The following is a 21,333-nucleotide window of genomic DNA, read 5'->3' as shown; positions in this document are numbered from 1 at the left end:
TTGTTCCTAGGAGAAAAGCATTTAATGTTTAACCATTAAGTATGATGTTAGCTGTTGGTCTTTCTTTGCTTTTTATTGAAGTAGTTAATTTACATGTAACATAGTTGATGTTTAGATTTAAACGTACCATCTTATTTTTTGTTATTTTCCCATATTTTGTTTCTTTTTTGTTTTTCTTTTTTCTCCCTTTGTGCCTAATTTAATGATGTTATCAAGTATTTTGTTTTTCCGTTTTTTTCTCTATTAGCTTCTTGTTTATACATCATTTTATTGTTATTTAATTGTCACCTAATAGCAGCCTTTCTCAAATGTAATTCTGTGAGAGAATTAAGCCAAAATGCTCTAAGGCATCCACTGTAAGTTACATATTAATGTTTCTCCTGTACATCTATTGATTTACTTGCTATCTACCATCGTTGGGGGAATTAAGAAAATAGTCAGGCAAATTATTTTCTTGTGGAACCCTAGTTGAAAAAGGCTGCCTTAGAAGTTACAGCATACACATATGATTTATTACAGTTTATCTTAATTTATTATTTCTAGGATAACTCAAAGACCTTGTAATATTTTAGTTCTATTTACCTCCCTCCTCTTGTGCTATTTTTGCCATATATTTTAACTCTAAGTATATATTGTAAAATCCATGAGACATTCATATTGCTTATATCATTCAGTACATACACATTTAGATTTACCGCAATACTTTACTTTTTCCAGTACCCTTTGCCTTTGGCAAAGAGGATATGCCTCCACTTGGAGGCTTGGGATTTTGGACTTTAGCCCTTGAAATTAATCTTTGTCATGTTTTCAGCTCTCTAGACCATTTGCAGTCTGAGAATGGTGTGCCTTTTATAGTAAACACCACTTAATAATGGACTGATAGTCTCAAGAATTTCAGTGGAGCTCCCATGTTCTCTACCATTACAGACCTCTGGTATTGTTGAGCAGAGGAATAATCTCCTCAAAAATCAACTCAAAAGAGGGCTTCCCTGGTGGCACAGTGGTTGAGAGTCCACCTGCCGATGCAGGGGACATGGGTTTGTGCCCTGGTCCGGGAAGATCCCACGTGCCACGAAGCGGCTGGGCCCGTGAGGCATGGCCGCTGAGCCTGCGCGTCCGGAGCCTGTGCTCCACAACGGGAGACGCCACAACAGTGAGAGGCCCACGTACCGCAAAAAAAAAAAAAAAAAAAAAAAAAACCTCAAGAGATTTCTGATCCTACCTCCCTAAACTTTTTCTGGTCCACATACCTAAGTAAGGAAGTTTGGTCACTGAATATGGCTGTTCCCAAAAGGATCATATTTTCTAGGCCACTTCCTTCTAATAATCAGGGCAAAATAGGTGGAGGACTATATAGACCTATTTTTGAAAATCCAGGCTTCTTTTGTAATCATTCCTGGGCTTGATGCTTCTTTCTTTCCCCTAATGACAACATGTGACCAGCCTGGTTGATATACACTCACAGTGACAGCCTGGCTGCCACTGCCTCCTCCTCCTCTCCCTCTCTTTCACCTCCTCCCCCACTCCTTCACCCAAGTATTCATTCATTCTGCCTACTTTATATATGTCAGTAAGTTGTTTATGTATTAGCTCTAATATAGTCAAACCTTCCTAATCACTGTAATTAGGTTTCAGTATTCCCAGATCTCCTGTGACAGACATATACAGAACATATCTGATAAGCCACTTCAATAAACAATTATCCATTACTTGTTGATTCTTCTTAGTTTCCCTCTCAGAAAATAATTTTCAGTATTTTCATAGGAAAATACTAATCTATTTCACCTGAAACTTTCTTACAGTATGGAGAACACATTCCATTTGTATTTTATTGTTCTAGATGGTGAGACTAAGGCCAAGGTTGGAGAGCTGGCATTTGAGGAAGAAATTACAGCAAAAATTGAACCATTGACTGAAGAGTCTGGTAACCCCAGAGATGATGTTCTCCAGGATTCTGAATGCAGAGAATTCTGTGGATTTGGGGATAAATTCAATGAAAAGGATCAGAACCTCTTCAAAAGAAGACAACATAACTGTGATGAATGTGGGCAAAACTTTGCTTGTAGTACAGGCCTTATTAGGCATCGAAGAACCCACTGGGAGAAACCCTATGAATGTAGTGAGTGTGGAAAGGCCTTTAATGTGAGCTCAGCCCTGGTTCTGCATCAGAGAATTCATACTGGGGAGAAACCCTATCCTTGTAATTGGTGTATTAAAAGTTTCCGTCGGAGCTCAGACCTTATTAAACATCAAAGAGTCCACACTGGTGAAAAACCTTACAAATGTGATGAATGTGGGAAAGCCTTCAGTCAGAGCTCTGATCTTATTATACATCAGAGAATACATACAGGAGAAAAACCCTATCAGTGCAGTCATTGTAGCAAGAGTTTTAGCCAGCGCTCAGACCTGGTTAAACATCAAAGAATACATACTGGAGAGAAGCCTTATACATGTAACCAGTGTAACAAACATTTTAGTCAGAGTTCTGATGTTATAAAACATCAAAGAATCCATACTGGTGAGAAACCATATAAATGTGATGTGTGTGGAAAAGCCTTCAGTCAGAGCTCAGATCTTATTCTACATCAGAGAATCCACACTGGAGAGAAACCATATCCATGTAATCAGTGTAGCAAAAGTTTCAGTCAGAACTCAGACCTTATTAAACATCGAAGGATCCACACAGGAGAGAAACCCTATAAATGTAATGAATGTGGGAAAGCTTTTAATCAGAGCTCAGTCCTTATTCTGCATCAGAGAATTCACACTGGAGAGAAACCCTATCCATGTAATCAGTGTAGCAAAACCTTCAGTAGACTTTCAGATCTTGTTAATCATCAACGAATTCACACTGGAGAGAAGCCTTACCCGTGTAACCAGTGCAGTAAAATGTTTAGTCGAAGATCAGACCTTATTAAACATCATAGAATTCATACAGGCGAGAAGCCCTATGAATGTGATGAGTGTGGGAAAACCTTTAGTCAAAGCTCAAACCTTATTCTGCATCAGAGAATCCACACTGGAGAGAAACCCTATCCATGTAGTGATTGTACTAAAAGTTTTAGTCGTCGTTCAGACCTTGTGAAACATCAGAGAATACACACTGGAGAGAAACCGTATGCATGTAATCAGTGCAATAAAAGTTTTAGTCAAAGCTCAGACCTCACTAAACATCAGAGAGTACACTCTGGGGAAAAACCCTATCATTGTGATTGTTGTGAGAAAGCGTTCAGTCAGAGTTCTGACCTTATTCTTCATCAGAGAATTCACACTGGAGAAAAACCATATCCATGCACACAGTGCAGCAAAAGTTTCAGTCAGAACTCCGACCTTATCAAGCACCAGAGGATCCACACTGGGGAAAAGCCATATAAATGTAATGAATGTGGGAAGGCTTTCAGTCAGTGCTCAGCTCTTGTCCTACATCAGAGGATCCACACTGGGGAGAAACCATATCCATGTGATCAATGTGGCAAAAGCTTTAGTCGGCGCTCTGATCTTATTAACCATCAAAGAATCCACACTAATGAAAATCCATATAAATGTGATGTGTCTGGGAAAGCCTTTAGCACATGCACTGATCTTACTGAACACCAGAGAATCCACATTGGAGAGAAACCCCACAGGTGTGTTCAGTGCAGCAGAAATTTTAGCCAACTCTCTGATCTTATTAATCATGAGAAAGTCCATTCTGGGGAAGACACTCTAAATGTGATGAATATGGGAAAACCTTTAGTGTATACACCAACTTTATTCAGTACCAGAGACACTCTGCCAGAAGAAAATCTTATGAATGCTATGGATGATTATGAAAAAGGTTTTAATCAATGCTCAACTCTTGTGCTACATTAAAAAAACACACACTAGAGAGAAAACATTAATTCAGTTTTTATAATGAAAGTTTAACTCAGAGCTCAGACATTACTAAAGAAAAATTCTGAGGAGGAATCCTGTGAGTTGTTGGAAAACCTTCAATGTGAAAAATTTTTTACTGAATGTCAGAAACAATGGAAAAAATTTCTATCTGCTGTAATGTAAGAAAAGCTCTAGTCTTTTATTCAAACACTGCACAAGAGGAAGGTTTTATCATAAGAAATGTCTAACCATATTAATGCAGAACCTTATCAGATATTGTAAAAATCAGTGTGGTGTTGTGTGCAATCAGAACTCAGAAGGAAATGTATTAGTGCTATAATCTCAAACCTTTAGTGAGCCCAGATCACCTATTGCATATCAGAGAAGTTATTTTAAAGAATGTAGGGAAAATTTAAACACTTCCCATATCTTAATTGGCATTCACTCTAATAATTTGCATACCACTTATCTCCTGACAGCTGGAGAATCCTACCTTATGCAAACATTAGCTATTAAATTCCCTCTGTGTGAACATGCTATGCTATTCTGGTATTAAACTTATTAACTGCATAACTCTAGTGCCCCATTTTCTGAAATATCCTTTTTTTGTGTGGGGGTGGCCAAGTTTTGGTCTTCCCTAGTTAGCGTGAGTTTTCAAGTTCCTGTGGTGTTCACAGCAAACGTGAATTTATTTTGCTCTTAATAATGTAGCCCATCCATAAACTTTAGTGGTTTGAAACTACTTCTTCAACACTACCATTTAATTACAGTTTCTAAATATGTGAAACAATTAAAAAAATATAATTCCATATGTTAAAGTGTGAATATTTCTCTACTACTATGTTTATCCTGTCTGTCATCTATAGATTGAAGAAAAATGTTAGCTAAGGTAACACCCACATGACTATATTGCATATTCTGTCTAAAAATAAAAAGACCTATTGATCTTTTTTTTAATGGCAACATTCATCAGACTTTGTTTTGTTTGTTGATTTCTGACATATATATTGATAATATGCCATGTGTACACAATGTTTTCAACTGAAAAACAAATAGTTTTTAAAAATAAGAAAAATTGTCTCTGTGGTATTAACCATTTGTTAAAATCCTGCTACCATCATTTACTTTGACTATCCCCCATAATTATCCAATTAATATTTTAATTTAACATACATTGTTAAATTATTATGTGCAAGGCAATTTTTTAGGTTTTGTAGTATACACAAAGAATATACTGTCCCCAAAAAGCATGTATTATACAGTGATAAAGGCTGATGTATACAGAAAATATATGGCTTAATATAATCATAAAGTTAGGCAAGATGCTTATAAGAGCTCACAGGAGGTAGGGTTCAATTCTGATTGGAAAGAAAAGGAAAAGCTTTGTGGAGCTCCTGAGATTTGAGTTTTGAAGGATAGGAGTAGAGGCATAAAGGCAGAGAGGGAATAATCAACAAAGGCACAGAAGCAAGAAAATATAAGAAGTGATGTAGAGTATGGTGCTTAGTCATTAATTCAATAAATATTCAGTGTCAGGCACTGTACCGAGTGCTGCTGAAGAAAAAATGATTCCTGCTCTCAAGCTTAAGTGTTTAGGAAAATGACTGAAGCATGTACTTAAAAGAGTAAGAATAAAGCGGAAATTAAAATGAAGTAGGAGAAAAGACAGTTAAGAAATGTGATGCTAGGGCTTCCCTGGTGGCGCAGTGGTTAAGAATCCGCCTGCCAATGCAGGGGACACAGGTTTGAGCCCTGGTCCGGGAAGATCCCACATGCTGGGAAGCAACTAAGCCCATGTGCCACAGCTACTGAGCCTGCACTCTAGAGCCCTCAAGCCACAACTGCTGAGCCTGCATGTCACAACTACTGAAGCCCGTGTGCCTAGAGCCTGTGCGCCTAGAGCCCGTGCTCCACAATGAGAAGCCACTGCAATGAGAAGCCTGTACATCACGGCAAAGAGTAGCCCCCCCTCGCCACAACTAGAGAAAGTCCACACAGTAATGAGGACCCAACACAGACAAACATAAAAATATATAAATTATTTTTAATTAAAAAAATATGATGCTAGGGCTTCCCTGGTGGCGCAGTGGTTGAGAGTCTGCCTGCCAATGCAGGAGACACGGGTTCGTGCCCTGGTCCGGGAAGATCCCACATGCCGCGGAGCAACTAAGCCCGTGAGCTATGGCCACTGGGCCTGCGCGTCCGGAGCCTGTGCTTCGCAACGGGAGAGGCCACAACAGTGAGAGGCCCGCATACCACACACACACACACACACAAAAAAAAAAAAAAAAAAAAAAAAAAAAAAAAAAAAAAAAAAAAAAAAATGATGCTAAACAAGCAGACACTTCAACTTTCTGGGGTTTAGTGTCATCTGTAAAACAGAAAAGTACTAGGTATGGTTGGGTATGGTTGGAATAGAGTTCATATTTCTGCATTTTATTCTCAAGGTAATGGGAAGCCATTAAGATCTTTGAACCAGGGAAAGGCATGATCATCCTCCTGCTTTCAGAAGAGTCTAAAAAGGAAGAGCAGAAAGGAAAACTATTTGGGAAGTCTGGAAATAAAATCACAAGGTCCAGAAGTAGAGGAGCTAAAATGCATAGACATGATGATAGGTTGAGAAGTATGGCAGAAGAGACAAATCTTCCCTATGGAAGAATTTCAAATAATATATGTAGATTTTCCCCCCTCAGGATGTGGAGTTTAATCCCCACCTCCTACTCCTAGAAGAGGCTGGACCTGTTGACTTGCTTCCAAGGAATAGAGTATGGGAAGGGAAAAATAGTAACCACAGTGGAGAAACCTGGCAAAAACTACTTTAACCTAAGGTTTCTTAACCTCAGTACTATTGACATTTGGGGCCAGATAATCCTTTGTTGGGGATGGGGGCTATTTTTTCTGCTTATAGGATTTTAAGTATCATTTCTGGCCTTTCTCCACTAAATACCAGTAGCAATCCTCCCCCTGCCCTGCCAGTTACAACAACCAAAAATAGACATTGCTAAATGTCCCCTGAGGGCAAAAATTACACCTGCCAGAGAAGCACTGCCTAAAGTTTAACAGCACCAGTGATGTGTGGATATCATGAACCACTTGGTATGATGTAATTAAAAGGCCACTTCAGCTCTGTATATTCTTTCCAAAAACGTATAATCTCAAAATAACTAAAGTCAGAAATGAAAGAAGGCACATTACTGTGAATATTATAGAAATAAAAAGGACTATAAGAGCACTAGGAACAGTTGTACACCAACAAATTGGATAAACTGGACAAATTCCTAGAATCATGCAACCTACCAAGTGAATCAAAAAAATAGGAAACCTGAACAGAACCATAGCTAGTAAGGAGATTCCCAACAAAGAAAAGCCCAGGACCAGATGGCTCCACTGGTGAATTCTACCAAACATTTAAAGAAGAAACACCAATCCTTCTCAAACTCCTTCAAAAAATTAAAGAGGAGGGAATGCTTTCAAACTCATTTTATGAGGCCAGAATTAACCTGACACCAAAGCCAGACAAAGACACTACAAGAAAAGAAATCTACAGACCAGTATCTCCTATAAATATTGATGCAAAAACCCTCAACAAAATATTACCAAACAGAATTCAACAACATATTAACAGGATTATACACCATGGCCAAGTGAGATTTAGTTCTGAAATGCAAGGATGGGTCAATCAATGTAATCATATTAACAGAGTAAAGGATAAAAACCACATGATCATCTCAATTGATGGAGAAAAAATATTTTTTGACAAAATTCATCACCTTTTCATGATTAAAAAATAACACACTCAACAATCCAGGAATAGTACTTCAACATAATAAAGGAAAGTAGCTCAACATAGTAAAGTCTATGTATATAAAACTCACAGTTAACATCTACTCAGAGGTGAAATACTGAAAACTTTTCCTCACAAGAATGCCTGCTTTTGCCACTTTAATGTAGTACTGGAATTCCTAGCCAGAGCAGCTGGCAAGAAAAATAAATAAAAGGCCTTGAAATTGGAAAACAGGAAGTAAAATTATCTCTCTTTGTAGATAACATGATATTATATGCATAAAATCCTTAAAATTAAACACACACATACACACAACTTGTTAGAACTAATAAATCAATTCAGCAAAGTTGTAGGATACAAAATCAACAGGCAAAAATCAGTTGTGTTTTAATACACTAACAATAAACGACCTGAAAAATAAATTAAGAAAGCAATTCCATTTAAAATAGCATCAAAAACAATAAAATACTTAAGAATAAATATAACCAAGGAAACAAAACTACAAAACATTCTGGAAGAAATTAGACACCAATAAGTGAAAAGATATCCCATGTTTAATACTACCCAAAGAAATCTACAGATTCAGTGAAATCCCTATCAAAACCCCCACAATTTTTTTCAGAAACAGAAAAATCCATCCTAAAACTGATACGGAATATCAAGCGACCCTCAATAGTCAAAACAATCTTGAGAAATAACAAAGTTGGAAATCTCACATTTCCTAATTTCAAAAGTTACAGTGTGATACTTGCATAAAGACAAATGTATAAACCAATGGAATAGTATAGAGAGCCCAGAAATAAACCCACCCATAAATGGTCAAATGATTTTCAACAAGGGTGTCAAGACCATTCAATAGGTAAAAGACAGTTTTCTCAGTAAATGGTATCGGGAAAACTGGATATCAACATAAAAAAGAATGAAGGTTGACCATTGCCTTACATCATACACAAAAATTAACTCAAAGTGGATCAAAGGGGACTTCCCTGGCAGTCCACTTGTTAAGACTCTGCACTTGCACTGCAGGGAGCACGGGTTTGATCGCTGGTCAGGGAACTAAGATCCCACATACTGCACAGCACGGCAAAAAAAAAAAAAAAAAAAAAAAAAAGAGGATCAAAGACCTAAACACAAGAGCTAAAACTACAAAACTCTTAGAAGAAAACATTAAGGAAGTCTTCATGCAATTGGATTTGTCAGTGATTTCTTGGATATGACAACATAAGCATAGGAAACAAAAGAAAAAATAGGTAAATTGGACTTCATCAAAATTAAAAACTTTTGTGCATCAGAGGACACTATTAACAGAATGAAAATGCAATCAATGGAATGAGAGAAAATATTTGAAAATCGTATATCAGATAAGGGATTAATATCCAGAATATATAAAGAACCCCTACAACTCAACAACAACAAAAACTAACCAGAATTTTTAATTGGTCAAATGGCTTAAATAGACATTTCTCCAAAGATGGTATACAGATAGTCAAAAAGCACATACAAAGATGTTCAACATCACTGATCATTGGGATAGACATTATTTAAGAAAGAAAGGAAGGAGGGATGGAAGGAAGTAAGGAAATAATATTGTTGGTGAGGAAGTGAAGAAGTTGGAACACTTGCACAATGCTGATGGGAATGTAAAATGTTGCATCCACTGTTGGAAACAGTATGGTGGTTCCTCTAAAACGTAAACATAGGGCTTCCCTGGTGGCGCAGTGGTTGAGAATCTGCCTGCCAATGCAGGGGACATGGGTTCGAGCCCTGGTCTGAGAAGATCCCACATGCCACGGAGCAACTGGGCCTGTGAGCCACAACTACTGAGCCTGCACGTCTGGAACCTGTGCTCCACAACAAGAGAGGCTGCGACAGTGAGAGGCCTGTGCACTGTAATGAAGAGTGGCCCCCGCTTGCGAGGGTTTTGCTTGAAAACCCTCGCACAGAAACGAAGACCCAACACAGCCAAAAATTAATTAATTGATTAATTTTTTTAAAAAAGTAAACATTGAATTACAATATGATCCAGCAATTCCACTTCTGGCTATATACCCAAAATAAATGAAAGAAGAGACTCAAATATTTGTACACTGACGTTCATAGCAGCATTATTCACAATAGCCAAAAGCTGAAAACAACCTAAATGTCCATTGACAGATAATCGGTAAACAAAATGTGGTGTATACATACAATAGAATATTACTCAGCACTACAGAGAAAAGAAATGTTGATAACCACTACATCATGGAGGAACACTGAAGACATCATGCGAAGTGAGATAAGCCAGGCACAGGACAAATATCTTATGATCCCACTTACATGAAGTACCTAGCAAGTTGGATACACTGAAATGGGAGTTAGTGAAAGCTACATAAGTAGAAAACATGAAGGTTGAAACATGGAGGGAAAAAATCATAGAAGATACAGAAGAGAGCATAGGAATCATATCTGATATAGAAAAAAAGGCCTAACATATACATAATCTGAGTCTCAAAATGAAATAAGAGATGATGGGACAAAGGCTTTATTTAAAGAAAGAGTGGTCAAAAATTTTCCAACCCTCATGAATAATCAAGTCATACATTAAAGGAGCACCACAGACACCAAAAACTACAAAGAAAAGTATACCTGGGGACATCATAGTACCTAACAAAAGCAAAGAAAAAGAGAAAAATTGAAAAAAGGGGAAAAACATTATATTCAAATAAACAACAAATAGACTAAGGTTTAACTTCTCAACATAAAGCCAGAAGATAATGAAATATCTTGGAAGTATAACTTTCAAAAGTAAAGACAATGTGAAGACATTTCCAGACAAAAAAAAAATGAGAGAATTCATTGCCCACATACTCAAACAAAAAAATACTAAAAGGAGTTCTTCAGGCACAAGGAAAAAACAGTTTAGGAAGAAATGAAGAGCCATGGAAAGTGTAAATCTGAAGGTAAATCTAAATGAATATTAACTGTAAGAAAAGATAATAATGCCTAAAGTTAGGAACTAAATACATTCTCAGAGAGATGGTAGAAGTACTAACTTATATGAGGTTCTTTTTTTTTTTTTTTTTTTTTGGTGCTACGCGGGCCTCTCTCTGCTGTGGCCTCCCCCGTTGCGGAGCACAGGCTCCGGACGCGCAGGCTCAGCAGCCATGGCTCACGGGCCCAGCCGCTCCGCGGCATGTGGGATCTTCCCGGACCGGGGCATGAACCCGTGTCCCCTGCATCGGCAGGCAGACTCCCAACCACTGCGTCACCAGGGAAGCCCTATATGAGGTTCTAATAAACCAAGGGTGCATGTTGTAATCGCTAGAGTAAAAGAGGAGTATAACTAACAAATTAACAAGAAGTAAAATGGAGTAATAAAAATTGATTAATCTCAAAGAAGGCAAGGGAAAAAGAATATAAATAGGCAAGACAAATAGGTAACAAATAGGATCATGATAGATGTAAGCCCCAATACACCAGTAATTATATTACATGCAAGTGGACACAAGACAAAGATTCTTGACTAGAATTTTTTAAATTAATCATGTAGTACTTACTTGAGATACAACTACCAGAATCCAGGAAATTTAAAATACAAGTATGGAAAAAAGATACTGCATTCAAACACTAACCAAAAGAAGGGTGCTAATAGCTGTACCAATATCAAACAAGAAGTAGACTTTAAAGCAAAAGTCTTCCTAGAGATAAAATAGGACATTTCTATTGATGAGTCAATTTACCAAGAAAGTAGAAATATTCTAAAAGTGTATACATCTAATAATTTTGCTTCAAAGTATATAAAACTAAAATTGACAAAACTAAAATGAGAAAGAGATAAATCTACAATCCTAGTGGGTGACTTTTACACAACTCTCTTAGTAAAAGAGGACAAGCAGAAAAAATGTCTAAGAATATAGTATATTTGGACAATATGATTAACAAAATGACCTAATGGACATATTAGATAACAATACAACCAACAATGACAGAAACCTTGATTCTTTTTAGGTGCATAGAGAACATTTTCCAAAACTGAGCATATGCAGGTTTGTATATTCAGCAAGCATATGCAGCAAGCCTCAACAAATTTTCATCAGATTGAAATCACTTAGAGTAGGGCTGTACAATAGAATTCTCTGTGTTCTATCTGCATTGTTCAATACAATAGACACCATAGTCAACACAGTAGTCACTAGCCACATGTGGCTACTGAACACATAAAATGTGTGACTGATGAACTACATTTTATTCATTCTAATTAATTTATATAGCCACATCTGGTTAGTGACTACATATTGGACAGCACAGACTTAGCATATGTTTTCACATAACAATGAAATTAGCTAGAAATCAATAACACACACACTTTTAAAAATTCCCAAATGTTTGGAAATTAAGAAAAACAAATTACCCATGGGTAAAGGAAGAAAGCACAATAGAAATTAGAATATATGTTTATCTGGATAATAGTGACATTATTAGGGGAAAAAAAGGCTAAAATTCAATGATTTGAGTATCCATCACAAGAAGTTAGAAAAAGAATAGCAAGTAAATCTAAAGAAAGTAGGATGAGGTCCATAAGCGTTGTTCTGGTTTCTCATCATAACTTAAAGAGAAATATTCACAATGTCCAGAGCCCTTGATGTCCTGCAAATGAAGGAAGAGGAGGTCCTCACATTCCTTACATAAGGAACCCACTTAGGGTGACACCAGCCTTGACTTCCAAATGGAACGGTGCCTCTACAAAAGGAAAAGTGATGGCATCTGCCTCATAAATCTGAAGAGAATCTGGGAGAAGCTTCTGCTGGCAGCTTGTGCCATTGATGCCACTGGAAACTCAACTGATGTCAGTGTCGTATCCTCCAGAAGTACCGCCGGCAAGCTGTGCTGAGTTTGCTGCTGCCGCTGGAGCCACTCCTACCGCTGACTGTGTCACTCCTGGAAGCTTTACTCACCAGATCCAGGCAGCCTTCCAGGAGCAGAGACTTCTGGTGGTTACTGACCTCAGGGCTGCCCACCAGCCTCTCACACAGGTGCCTTATGTTAACCTGCCCACCATTGCTCTGTGTAACACAGACTCAACTCTGTGTTCTGTGGGCATTGCCATTCCCTACAGCAACAAGGGAGCTCACTCAGGGGGTCCGAGGTGGTGGGTGCTGAGCCCGGAAGTTCTGCGCACGTGTGGCACCATCACCCGTGGACACCCATGGGAGGTCATGCCTGATCTCTACTTCCACACACACCTGGAAGAGACTGAAAAGGAAGAGCAGGCCACTGCTGAAAAGGCTGTGACCAAGGAGGAATTTCGGTGCGAATGGACAGCTCTAGCTCCTGAATTTACTGCTACTCAACCTGAGATCCCAGACTGGGCTGCAGATGTATAGGTGCCCTGTGTGCCTATTCAGCAGCTCCCTCCTGAAGACTGGTCTGCAGCTCCCACTGGTCAGGACACTGAATGGGGAGGGACGACCACTGATTGGCTTTAAGCTGTTCTCCTGTAGACCTTAAAGAGAAAATGGAAGTGAAGTTGATGAAAAATCAACAGTTTCTTTAAAGAAAAGAAAATAGAAGGAAGGAAATAGTAAAGCATGAATTAATGAACTAGAAAGCACACATTTTAAAAAAGAAAAGCCAAAAGCTCATTTTTGGGAAAGAATAAAATTGACAATCCCCCAGCAAAACTGATCAAGAAACAGAGAGAAGTCCCGTTTGTCAATGTAAGGAATGCAAAAGTGGCCATCAGCACAGATCTACAGCCACTACAGGTGTAATATAAAGGATATGATTCATAATTTTACCTAAAAAATTATAAAATTTACCCAAAATTAACACAATAAGAAATATAAAATCTGGGACTTCCCCAGTGGCACAGTGGGTAAGAATCCACCTGCCAATGCAGGGGACACGGGTTCTATCCCTGGTCGGGGAGGATCCCACATGCCATGGAGCAACTAAGCCCATGCACCACAACTACAGAGCCTGCACTCTAGAGCCCGCGAGCCACAACTACTGAGCACAATAGCCACAACTACTGAAGCCCACACGCCTAGAACCTGTGCTCCACAACAAGAGAAGCCACTACAATGAGAGGCCCGCGCACCGCAACGAAGAGCAGCCCCTGCTCACCGCAACTAGAGAAAGCCAGTGCGCAGCAACAAAAACCCAACACAGCCAAAAACTAAATTAATTAATTAAATTTAAATAAATAAAATGTCCTGCTCAATGGCTTTTTTTTTAAAAAAAGAAAAGAAATATAAAATCTAAATAGCTCTGTGTCTATTAAGGAAATTATTGGGAATTCTCTGGTGGTCCAGTGGTTAGGACGCGGCACTTTCACTGCCGGGGTGGCCAAAAAGAAAAAAAAAAGGAAATTATCTGTAACTTAAATTTTTCCCATTGAGAATAATCCAAGCCAGATATCTCAGCAGGGAATACTTCCAGACATTAAAGGAAGAAATAAAGCAATCTTACAGAATCTCTTCAAGGTAAAAGAAAAAGACAATACACTACCCAATTAATTTTATGGAAGCTGTGGATTATGTTCCTTACAGAAGAAGATTTCCTTCCTGGAACTAGATCAGGAGGCATGGCTTTCCCAAGGATTTTGGCACACGCATTTCTCCGCATCTCCCAAGGATGCCTTTCAGGCCGTTGATCACTCCAGCTGTCAGGGAGCTGCATCTGAGCCTCCAGGGCACATTAAAAGGAATCTCTTTCCAACAATTGGGATCGAGGGGCAGGCAGACTGAATCTAACTATCTATAATATCATACAATGCATATTTATCACTTACACTACATTTCTCCAGACAAGGTGTTTGTTATTTGTTTATAAATGTGGTTCTGTTTAAATGCTTTCACTAAATTTTATTTAGTCTGCTTACTCAATGATATAGCTAATTACACGGGGCCAGTGGAATTCCCAGACTGTCAGTTGGTCAAGGGGGCCCTATAGAAAACTCCAGAAGAATGAGAATATTCCTTTCCTGTAAGCCATGCTTTAGGGAAAAAGTATTCTTCTAAATCAGGGGTCTGCAAACTACTGCAGGAAGGCCAGCCAGCCACTGTTTTAATGGAACACAGCCTCACTCATTTGTTTGTGAGTTATCTAAGGCTGCTTTCTGCTATAAAGGCAGAGTTGCATAGTTGCAGCAGAAACTGTATGGCCCTCAAAGCTGAAAATAGTTACTATCTGGCCCTTTACAGAAAATGTTTGCTGACCCCTGATCTAAATGAGAATTTTTTTTTAACTTTTATTGATTTTTTTTCTTTTTGCTGATTATAAATGTGCTGCTAGCTTGCTGTTAAAAAAAAATACTATGTAAAAGAATAAAGATAAAAGTCATTTATCTCCAGAAGCCTACTTAGCAAACTTAGTATTTTGATTCTACATAAATATTTGTGTACTTCTTTCCAAAAATGATATTGATGATGGCAAATGATAATTTTCCTGTTGTTGTATCATAAACATTTTTTAAAATAAATTTAGTTATTTATTTGTTTTATTTTTGGCCATGTTGGGTCTTTGTTGTTGCGTGCAGGGTTTCTCTAGTTGCGGCGAGCGGGGGCGACTCTTCTTTGCGGTGCACAGGCTTCTCATTGTGGTGGCTTTTCTTGTTGCACAGCATGCGCTCTAGGCGCATGGGCTTCAGTAGTGGTGGTTCACAGGCTTAGTTGCTCTGCAGCATGTGGGATCTTCCTGGGCCACGGCTCGAACCCGTGTCCCCTGCATTGGCAGGCAGATTCTTAACCATGAGCCACCAGGGAAGCCCTATCATAAACATTTTCACATCCATAAACATAGCTCTTCATCTTCATTTTAAATACGACTGTAGAGGATATTTATAACTACTTTCTCAATATTCCCTTCTCCCTCTCCCTGCCCCAGGCTTTCTCAATAACAGCACCTTACCTGATTTTCCTTTAATAATTCACTCCTCCCTTTCGGGGCCATTAAGTTTTCTTTAACTTTGAATTTTGAGATAATTTCAAACTTATAGAAAAATTGCAAGAATAGAACAAAGAATTCCTATATATGCTTCACCCAGATTCCCCAAGTATTATTTTATCACGTTTGCTTTATAATTCTCTATCTACTTATGCTATATACCCAGATATATCTATAATCTATATATATAGATATGTTAAGTTTTCCCTGAATTGTTTAAGAGTAAGTTACAGACACAATGCCCCTTTGACGTTCAAACAGAGCGAGGAGGAGGAGGATTTTTAGCAGAGAAGTGACACAGTCTGAACATGATCTGGATGCTGTGGGGAGAACTGAGTGAAGCAGAGCAAGCAGGAAATCAGGGAGGCTATGGCCTGACCAACTGGGAGGACAAAATTGCCACTTTCTAAGATGAAGAAGACTACAAGAAGAACATGTTTGGGGAGAAATTAAAAATTTGATTGGGGCATGTTGGGTTTAAGATGTCTAATTAGTCACTGTACCAAGCCCAGTTTATAAGCCTCCTCCTATTTGCAGGGCCAGTTTCTGCTCTGTGATACTGATGACCCTCTAAGAAGATTGCCTGCCCCAACCCTTGAGGTTGCAGGCCCACCAGGTTGCAGTGCCTACACTGTAGACACTCAGTAACACCCACCTGTATTTGTTCTCTCTTTCTCCCTGCTTCACTGCCCATTTACCTTCAGTCATCCTGTTCCAGGATTGCATCACCCCAATAAAGTATTAACAATAAGGTTTAATTTTATGCTCCATTTTCTTAGGAACCCAGATTAAAGCAGGTATCAAAGTGGAGATGTCTGGTAGGCAAAGGGATATATGAGCCTCTGGTTCAGAGAAGAGATCTAGGCTGAAATATAGATTTTGGAGTCCTAGGTAATAAAGATCTAAGACCAGATGAGATTACCTAGGAAGTGAACATAGGTAGAAAAAAGAAGAGATTTGAACACTGAGCCCTCAGGCACTCCAACATACTGAAGTCCAGAGAGGTGAGGAAATACCAGCATCGAGACTGAAAAGAAATGTCCCATGAGGTAGAGAAAAACCAAGCATGTTGTTTCTTGAAGCCAAATGAAAATACATCAATTATGCAAAATACTGCTGATGGCTCAAGCAATATAAGTAATAAATGAATATTGAAATCAGCAATATGGAGGTTAGCAAACTTGATTAGCACTCTTCTTTTGTTTTGTCTTGTTTGGCCACACCATGCAGATTGCGTGCAGGATCTCAGTTCCCTAACCAGGGACTGAACCTGGGCCACAGCAGTGAAAGTGCGGAGTCCTAACCCCTGGACCACCAGGGAATTCCCATTGATTAGCACTCTTCATGTGGAGAAGAATTTGTGTAATATACAGTAATGTCACACCTCTCCTTCCTGTTATAATTTGCATCTTCAACTTTTTTTTTTTCCTGATCAGTCTGGCAAGAAGTTTATGAATTTTATTAATCTTTTTTAAAAGTTAGCTTTTGGTTTAAATAGAGTATAGAAATTGATTTTTCTCTTGTTTTTCTGTTTTCTGTTTTGTTGATTTCCAATCTAATCTTTATTTCTTTTCTTCTCTTTACTTTGGGTTTAATTTATTCTTTTTCTGGTTTCTTAAGGTAGAAGCTGAAGTAATTGAGACTTTTTTTTTTGTATAAGTATTTCATTACTAAAAATTTACCAATAAGAGCTGCGTCCCAGAGATTTTTTTTTTTTCAAATATTTCTCTATTCCTCCTCCCTCCCTTCACCTTCAGGAACTCATTAGGCTGCTTGAAGTTGTACTACAGCTCTGTTCAATTTTTCTTAGTGTTTTATTTGCCCGTTTTTCATTTGGGATGGTTTCTTTTGTTATGTCTTATCTACCATGATTTTTAAATTATTTTCTTCTATTATGTTTAATCCACAGTTAATCCCATCTGTGCACTTTTAAAAAATCTCAAGACATTGTAGTTTTTATCTCTAAAAGCTTAATATGGTTGATTTTTTATAGCTTTCATGTTGCTACTGAGCATGTTCAATACTTCCACTAGCTTCTTGATCATATGGAATAGTTTAATAATTGTCTTAATGAGCTCGTCTAATTCTTTGTCATTTCTGGGTCAATTTGATTGAGTGGTTTTTCTTATTATGGGTTGTATTTTCCTGCCTCTTTGCATGACTCTTGAGTTATCCAATTTTTGATCGGATGCCAGTCATTTTGTATTGTATGTTGTTAGGTACTGAATATTTTTAATATATATATTCTTGAGCTTTGTTCTGGGATGTGTTTAAATTACTTGGGCAGTTTTATCCTCTTAGGTCTTGCTATTAATTATCTTTCAGGCAGTGTTTAGTCTAGGGGTCATTTTTTTTCTCCTATGCAGGCAAGACTCTACTATTCGAACCCAGAGTTTCTCAATCTCAGCACTATTGATATTTAAGGCTGGATAATTCATTGTAGGATGTTTAGCAGCATCTCTGGCCTCTAGCCAGTAGATGCCAGTAGAGCCCATCTTCTCTGGTTATGAAAACCAAAATGTCTCCAGATACTACCGATTGTCTCCTGGCGGGGGTGGGGCGGGGCATAAAACTGCCATCGTTTGAGCGCCATTGCTCTGACGTCCTGTGACTTAGGAGGTTTTCTGCCCTCGCCGATGGTATTATTACTGGCACTTTGTGAGTTCCAGTGATTTTTTCCCCCTAATCCTTCTGGATGATTCTTTCCCCAACCTCAGGTAGTTTCTTTACACAGGTGTTCATCAGCACTCAACTGAGTACTTGTGAGGGACACTTTGCAGACCTCCAGCGTTTAGGTCTCCCCTTTTTGGTACTCTGCCCTGCCAATCTAGTCACTTGGCCTCTCAGGGCCCCTTGTTCCATCATCTCAACTTAGGGAGACGGTCAAGCTCAGCTTGAGTTCTCCCTCCCCGTGCTGTAGCCTAGAAACTCTCTCCAGGCAGTAAACTGAGGGAACCCAAGTTTGCTTCATGTTTTCCCATTTCAGAGATCACGTCTCTCTCATCCTTTGCTTCTGTTTGATATATTTTGTCTGGTATTGTACTTGTTCAGGTAGGTTAGTCATCTTGGTCTGAAGGCTATGTGAGTGACTTTTTAAAAGTATATTTGCATGCTAATTAAAAATTCAGGAGAGGAAAATTTGATAATGCAAGAGGTGAGGATTATTGGGGTATGCCTTTGAGTAGGTGCGAGAGGGTGTCTTAGATCCAATGAAGATGCTAGCCTCAGGCAGAAGCACAGCTGATCCAAAGTTAAGAGGAAAGAGGCACTAAGATTAACAAACCAAGATATGGACATTTTGTTTACTGTTTTCTAGATTTTTCTTTCTGTTTTAAACGTGGTATAATAGGTATAGATGGGGACAGGTATACAGAGAATAATACAGGCGTAGAGAGAACATAAAAATGTTAATGGGCTGTTACTATGTGGACTCATGGGTGACTTTTGGGGTGATTTCTATTTCTAAACTTTTCCTATTATATATTAGTTTATATATTAATATTATATTATAGAATTATATTTTTTAAGAATTTAAAGATACGAGATAGCTGGACCCTGCTTTGTTCTATTCTCAGCACCTACTCATTACACTCCTTTGCCCCAAACCTCTAAGTTTCCCATCTCATTCAAAGTAAAAGTCATAGTCCTCACCAATGGCTAACCAGGTCTTCCATGATCTGGCCCTACCCGCCACCCTTAACTCATTTCTCTGGCTTCATCCACTACTTTCCCCCTTTTCATTCTGCTCCAGACACACCGGCCCCCTTGCTGTCTCTTGAACAAATCAGGTATTGCTCCTACATCAAGTTCTTCGCACTTGCTGTTCCCATGCCTAGAACATCTTTCCTCCAGAGTCTCGTGGACTTCCTTATACTCATTCGTATCTTTACTCAAATTTCACTCAGTGAAATCTTCCCTGGACAACCTATCTAAATTGCAATACTTTTCCTCCTTGTTGTTTTGTGATCCTTTCTTTCCCAATATATTTTCTCTTTACCATTCATCACGTTGAACAATATGCTTTCCTTTTTTTCCACTGCCATCTGTAGTTTCCAAAATCAATAGATGTAAACCCCAGAACACTCTTGGACCTGAGCAACTTCAAATCCACAGGCCTGAAAATTTTTTAAAAAGGACTCCAGAGAACCTTGTTGGGGGGAGGCAGGGGAGTGAAGGCCATGGGGAGGAAGTCCAAGGGTCACATACAGGGGATGCTTCAGGGAAACACCCCAAGAGCAATGGTTGGAGGTGGGTACAACATAGACTCAGCAGTGTAATCCCATCTGGGTCCCAAGTTAATGAATCTGTAGGAAGGACAGAAGAGAAATGCCGAAAGACCTGATTGTGTGAAGTTTTTCATCTATAGACACTGCCAACACCAATGTTCAGTTATTGCTGGAATTTAAAGTATATGTGTGTGGTGTGTGGCGTAGAGAGTACAGTAACAAATGGCAGAGGTTGACAGAGGCCAAATCATGGAACACCATGCTAATTTTATTAACCTATGTAGTGCATTAAGTATGTCTAGAATTTAAAATTACAAAGGTTTTCTAAAAATTGATAAAAAATACAAATAACCTATATTAATCAGGACAGAAATCCAAGTCAATTATCTTAAACAAGAAAGGGACTTTATTGGCTCACAAAATGTTAAAGTCCAGAGGTAGGGCAGGCTTCAGGCACAGCTGGATCTAGGGCCTCCAGAAAAATGACATCAGAACTTAATTCTCATTCCTTTCTGCTAGCCTCTGAGTTTCCCCTCAGACTCTCTCCACATGGTACAAATTTCAGGCTTACACAGTCCTTAGTTCATGAGATCTCTGTCGAGCGTTCTTTCCAAGAGTTCCAGCAGAAGTTCTGTTGAGGCTTTCTTTAGCCTGGCTTGAGTTACATGCCCATTCTTTAATCACTGTGGCTAAGGAGCTGTGGGACTCAGGAGGGCCAGGCCTGGTTATGTACTCACCTAAGCCACAGGGAATGGGTTCCCCACAATAAGTAAGGATTGTTATCACAAGATGGGGAAAGAGATGCTAACAGAAACAACATATATCCACACATAACCAACAGAAAAGCAGGTAAAGGATACAAACAATCCATGATAAAACTATAAATGGCCAATAAATATATGTAAATAACCTCAACCTCACCATTAACCAGGGAAATTCAAAATGATCCTTTTTTTTTTGCCCATCAGATAAAAATTATCAAGTGTAGGTAAGGCGATATGGGGAAATGAGCACTTTCTATACAGTTGGTGAAAACAAAGTTATGAGGGCCTTTGGGAAGGCTAAGGTGGATCTACCAGAGCACACCCTTTGTCCCAACAATCTACCTTATACTCCATTCTAAAGACATATTCACACACATGCACAAAGAGATATGAAAGAGATCTTTACTTCGGCAATGTAACAGCAAAAGAAAAAATAAGGGAATAGTTAAATAATGGTATTTTCATAGTATTGTATACTATTCAACCATTAAAGAAATTTAAAGACCTCAGGATCTGAGACAAAAAAAAAAAAAAAAAAAAAGCAAGCTGCAGAATACATATATATGATCCTATTTATGTAAAAACAGCATTTATATGTGTATGTATATTCACATGGAAATTATGGAAAGGAGACGAGAAGAACGTATACTAAACTGTGGGCAGTGGAATGTGATAGGAAACGCTGCAGAAAAGGGTCTCTCTTCAGTCTTGTGTAAAAGTTAAGTACACTGAGATGGCAGTCATTTATACTTCCATAATTAAAAAAAAAACGGGGAAA

General features: G+C 38.5%; 2 protein-coding genes and 1 pseudogene across 4 annotated transcripts in view; 2 read left to right on the top strand and 1 right to left on the bottom strand.

Moving 5' to 3' along the window:
- Window positions 1-4,818, top strand: part of LOC131742929 (zinc finger protein 271) — a 52,421-nt gene extending 47,603 nt beyond the window's left edge. For 2 of the 3 annotated variants that reach the window (XM_059041350.2, XM_059041351.2), the window contains exon 3: window positions 1,841-4,818. In XM_059041350.2, coding sequence (XP_058897333.1) covers window positions 1,841-3,852 — 2,012 coding nt within the window. In that variant the 3' untranslated portion in view covers window positions 3,853-4,818. The remainder of the gene's footprint in view (window positions 1-1,840) is intronic. The other variant, XM_059041366.2, reaches the window with a different exon arrangement.
- ZSCAN30 (zinc finger and SCAN domain containing 30) overlaps window positions 1-21,333 on the bottom strand; it is a 90,281-nt gene that overhangs the window by 35,839 nt on the left and 33,109 nt on the right. The window lies entirely within an intron of this gene.
- LOC131742939 (small ribosomal subunit protein uS2-like) lies at window positions 12,245-13,141 on the top strand (annotated as a pseudogene).

This window comes from Kogia breviceps, chromosome 15, assembly GCF_026419965.1.
Source record: "Kogia breviceps isolate mKogBre1 chromosome 15, mKogBre1 haplotype 1, whole genome shotgun sequence".
Lineage (NCBI taxonomy): Eukaryota > Metazoa > Chordata > Mammalia > Artiodactyla > Physeteridae > Kogia > Kogia breviceps.
The sequence above is the reverse complement of the archived record's forward strand: the minus strand, read 5'-3'. Positions and strand labels throughout refer to the sequence as shown.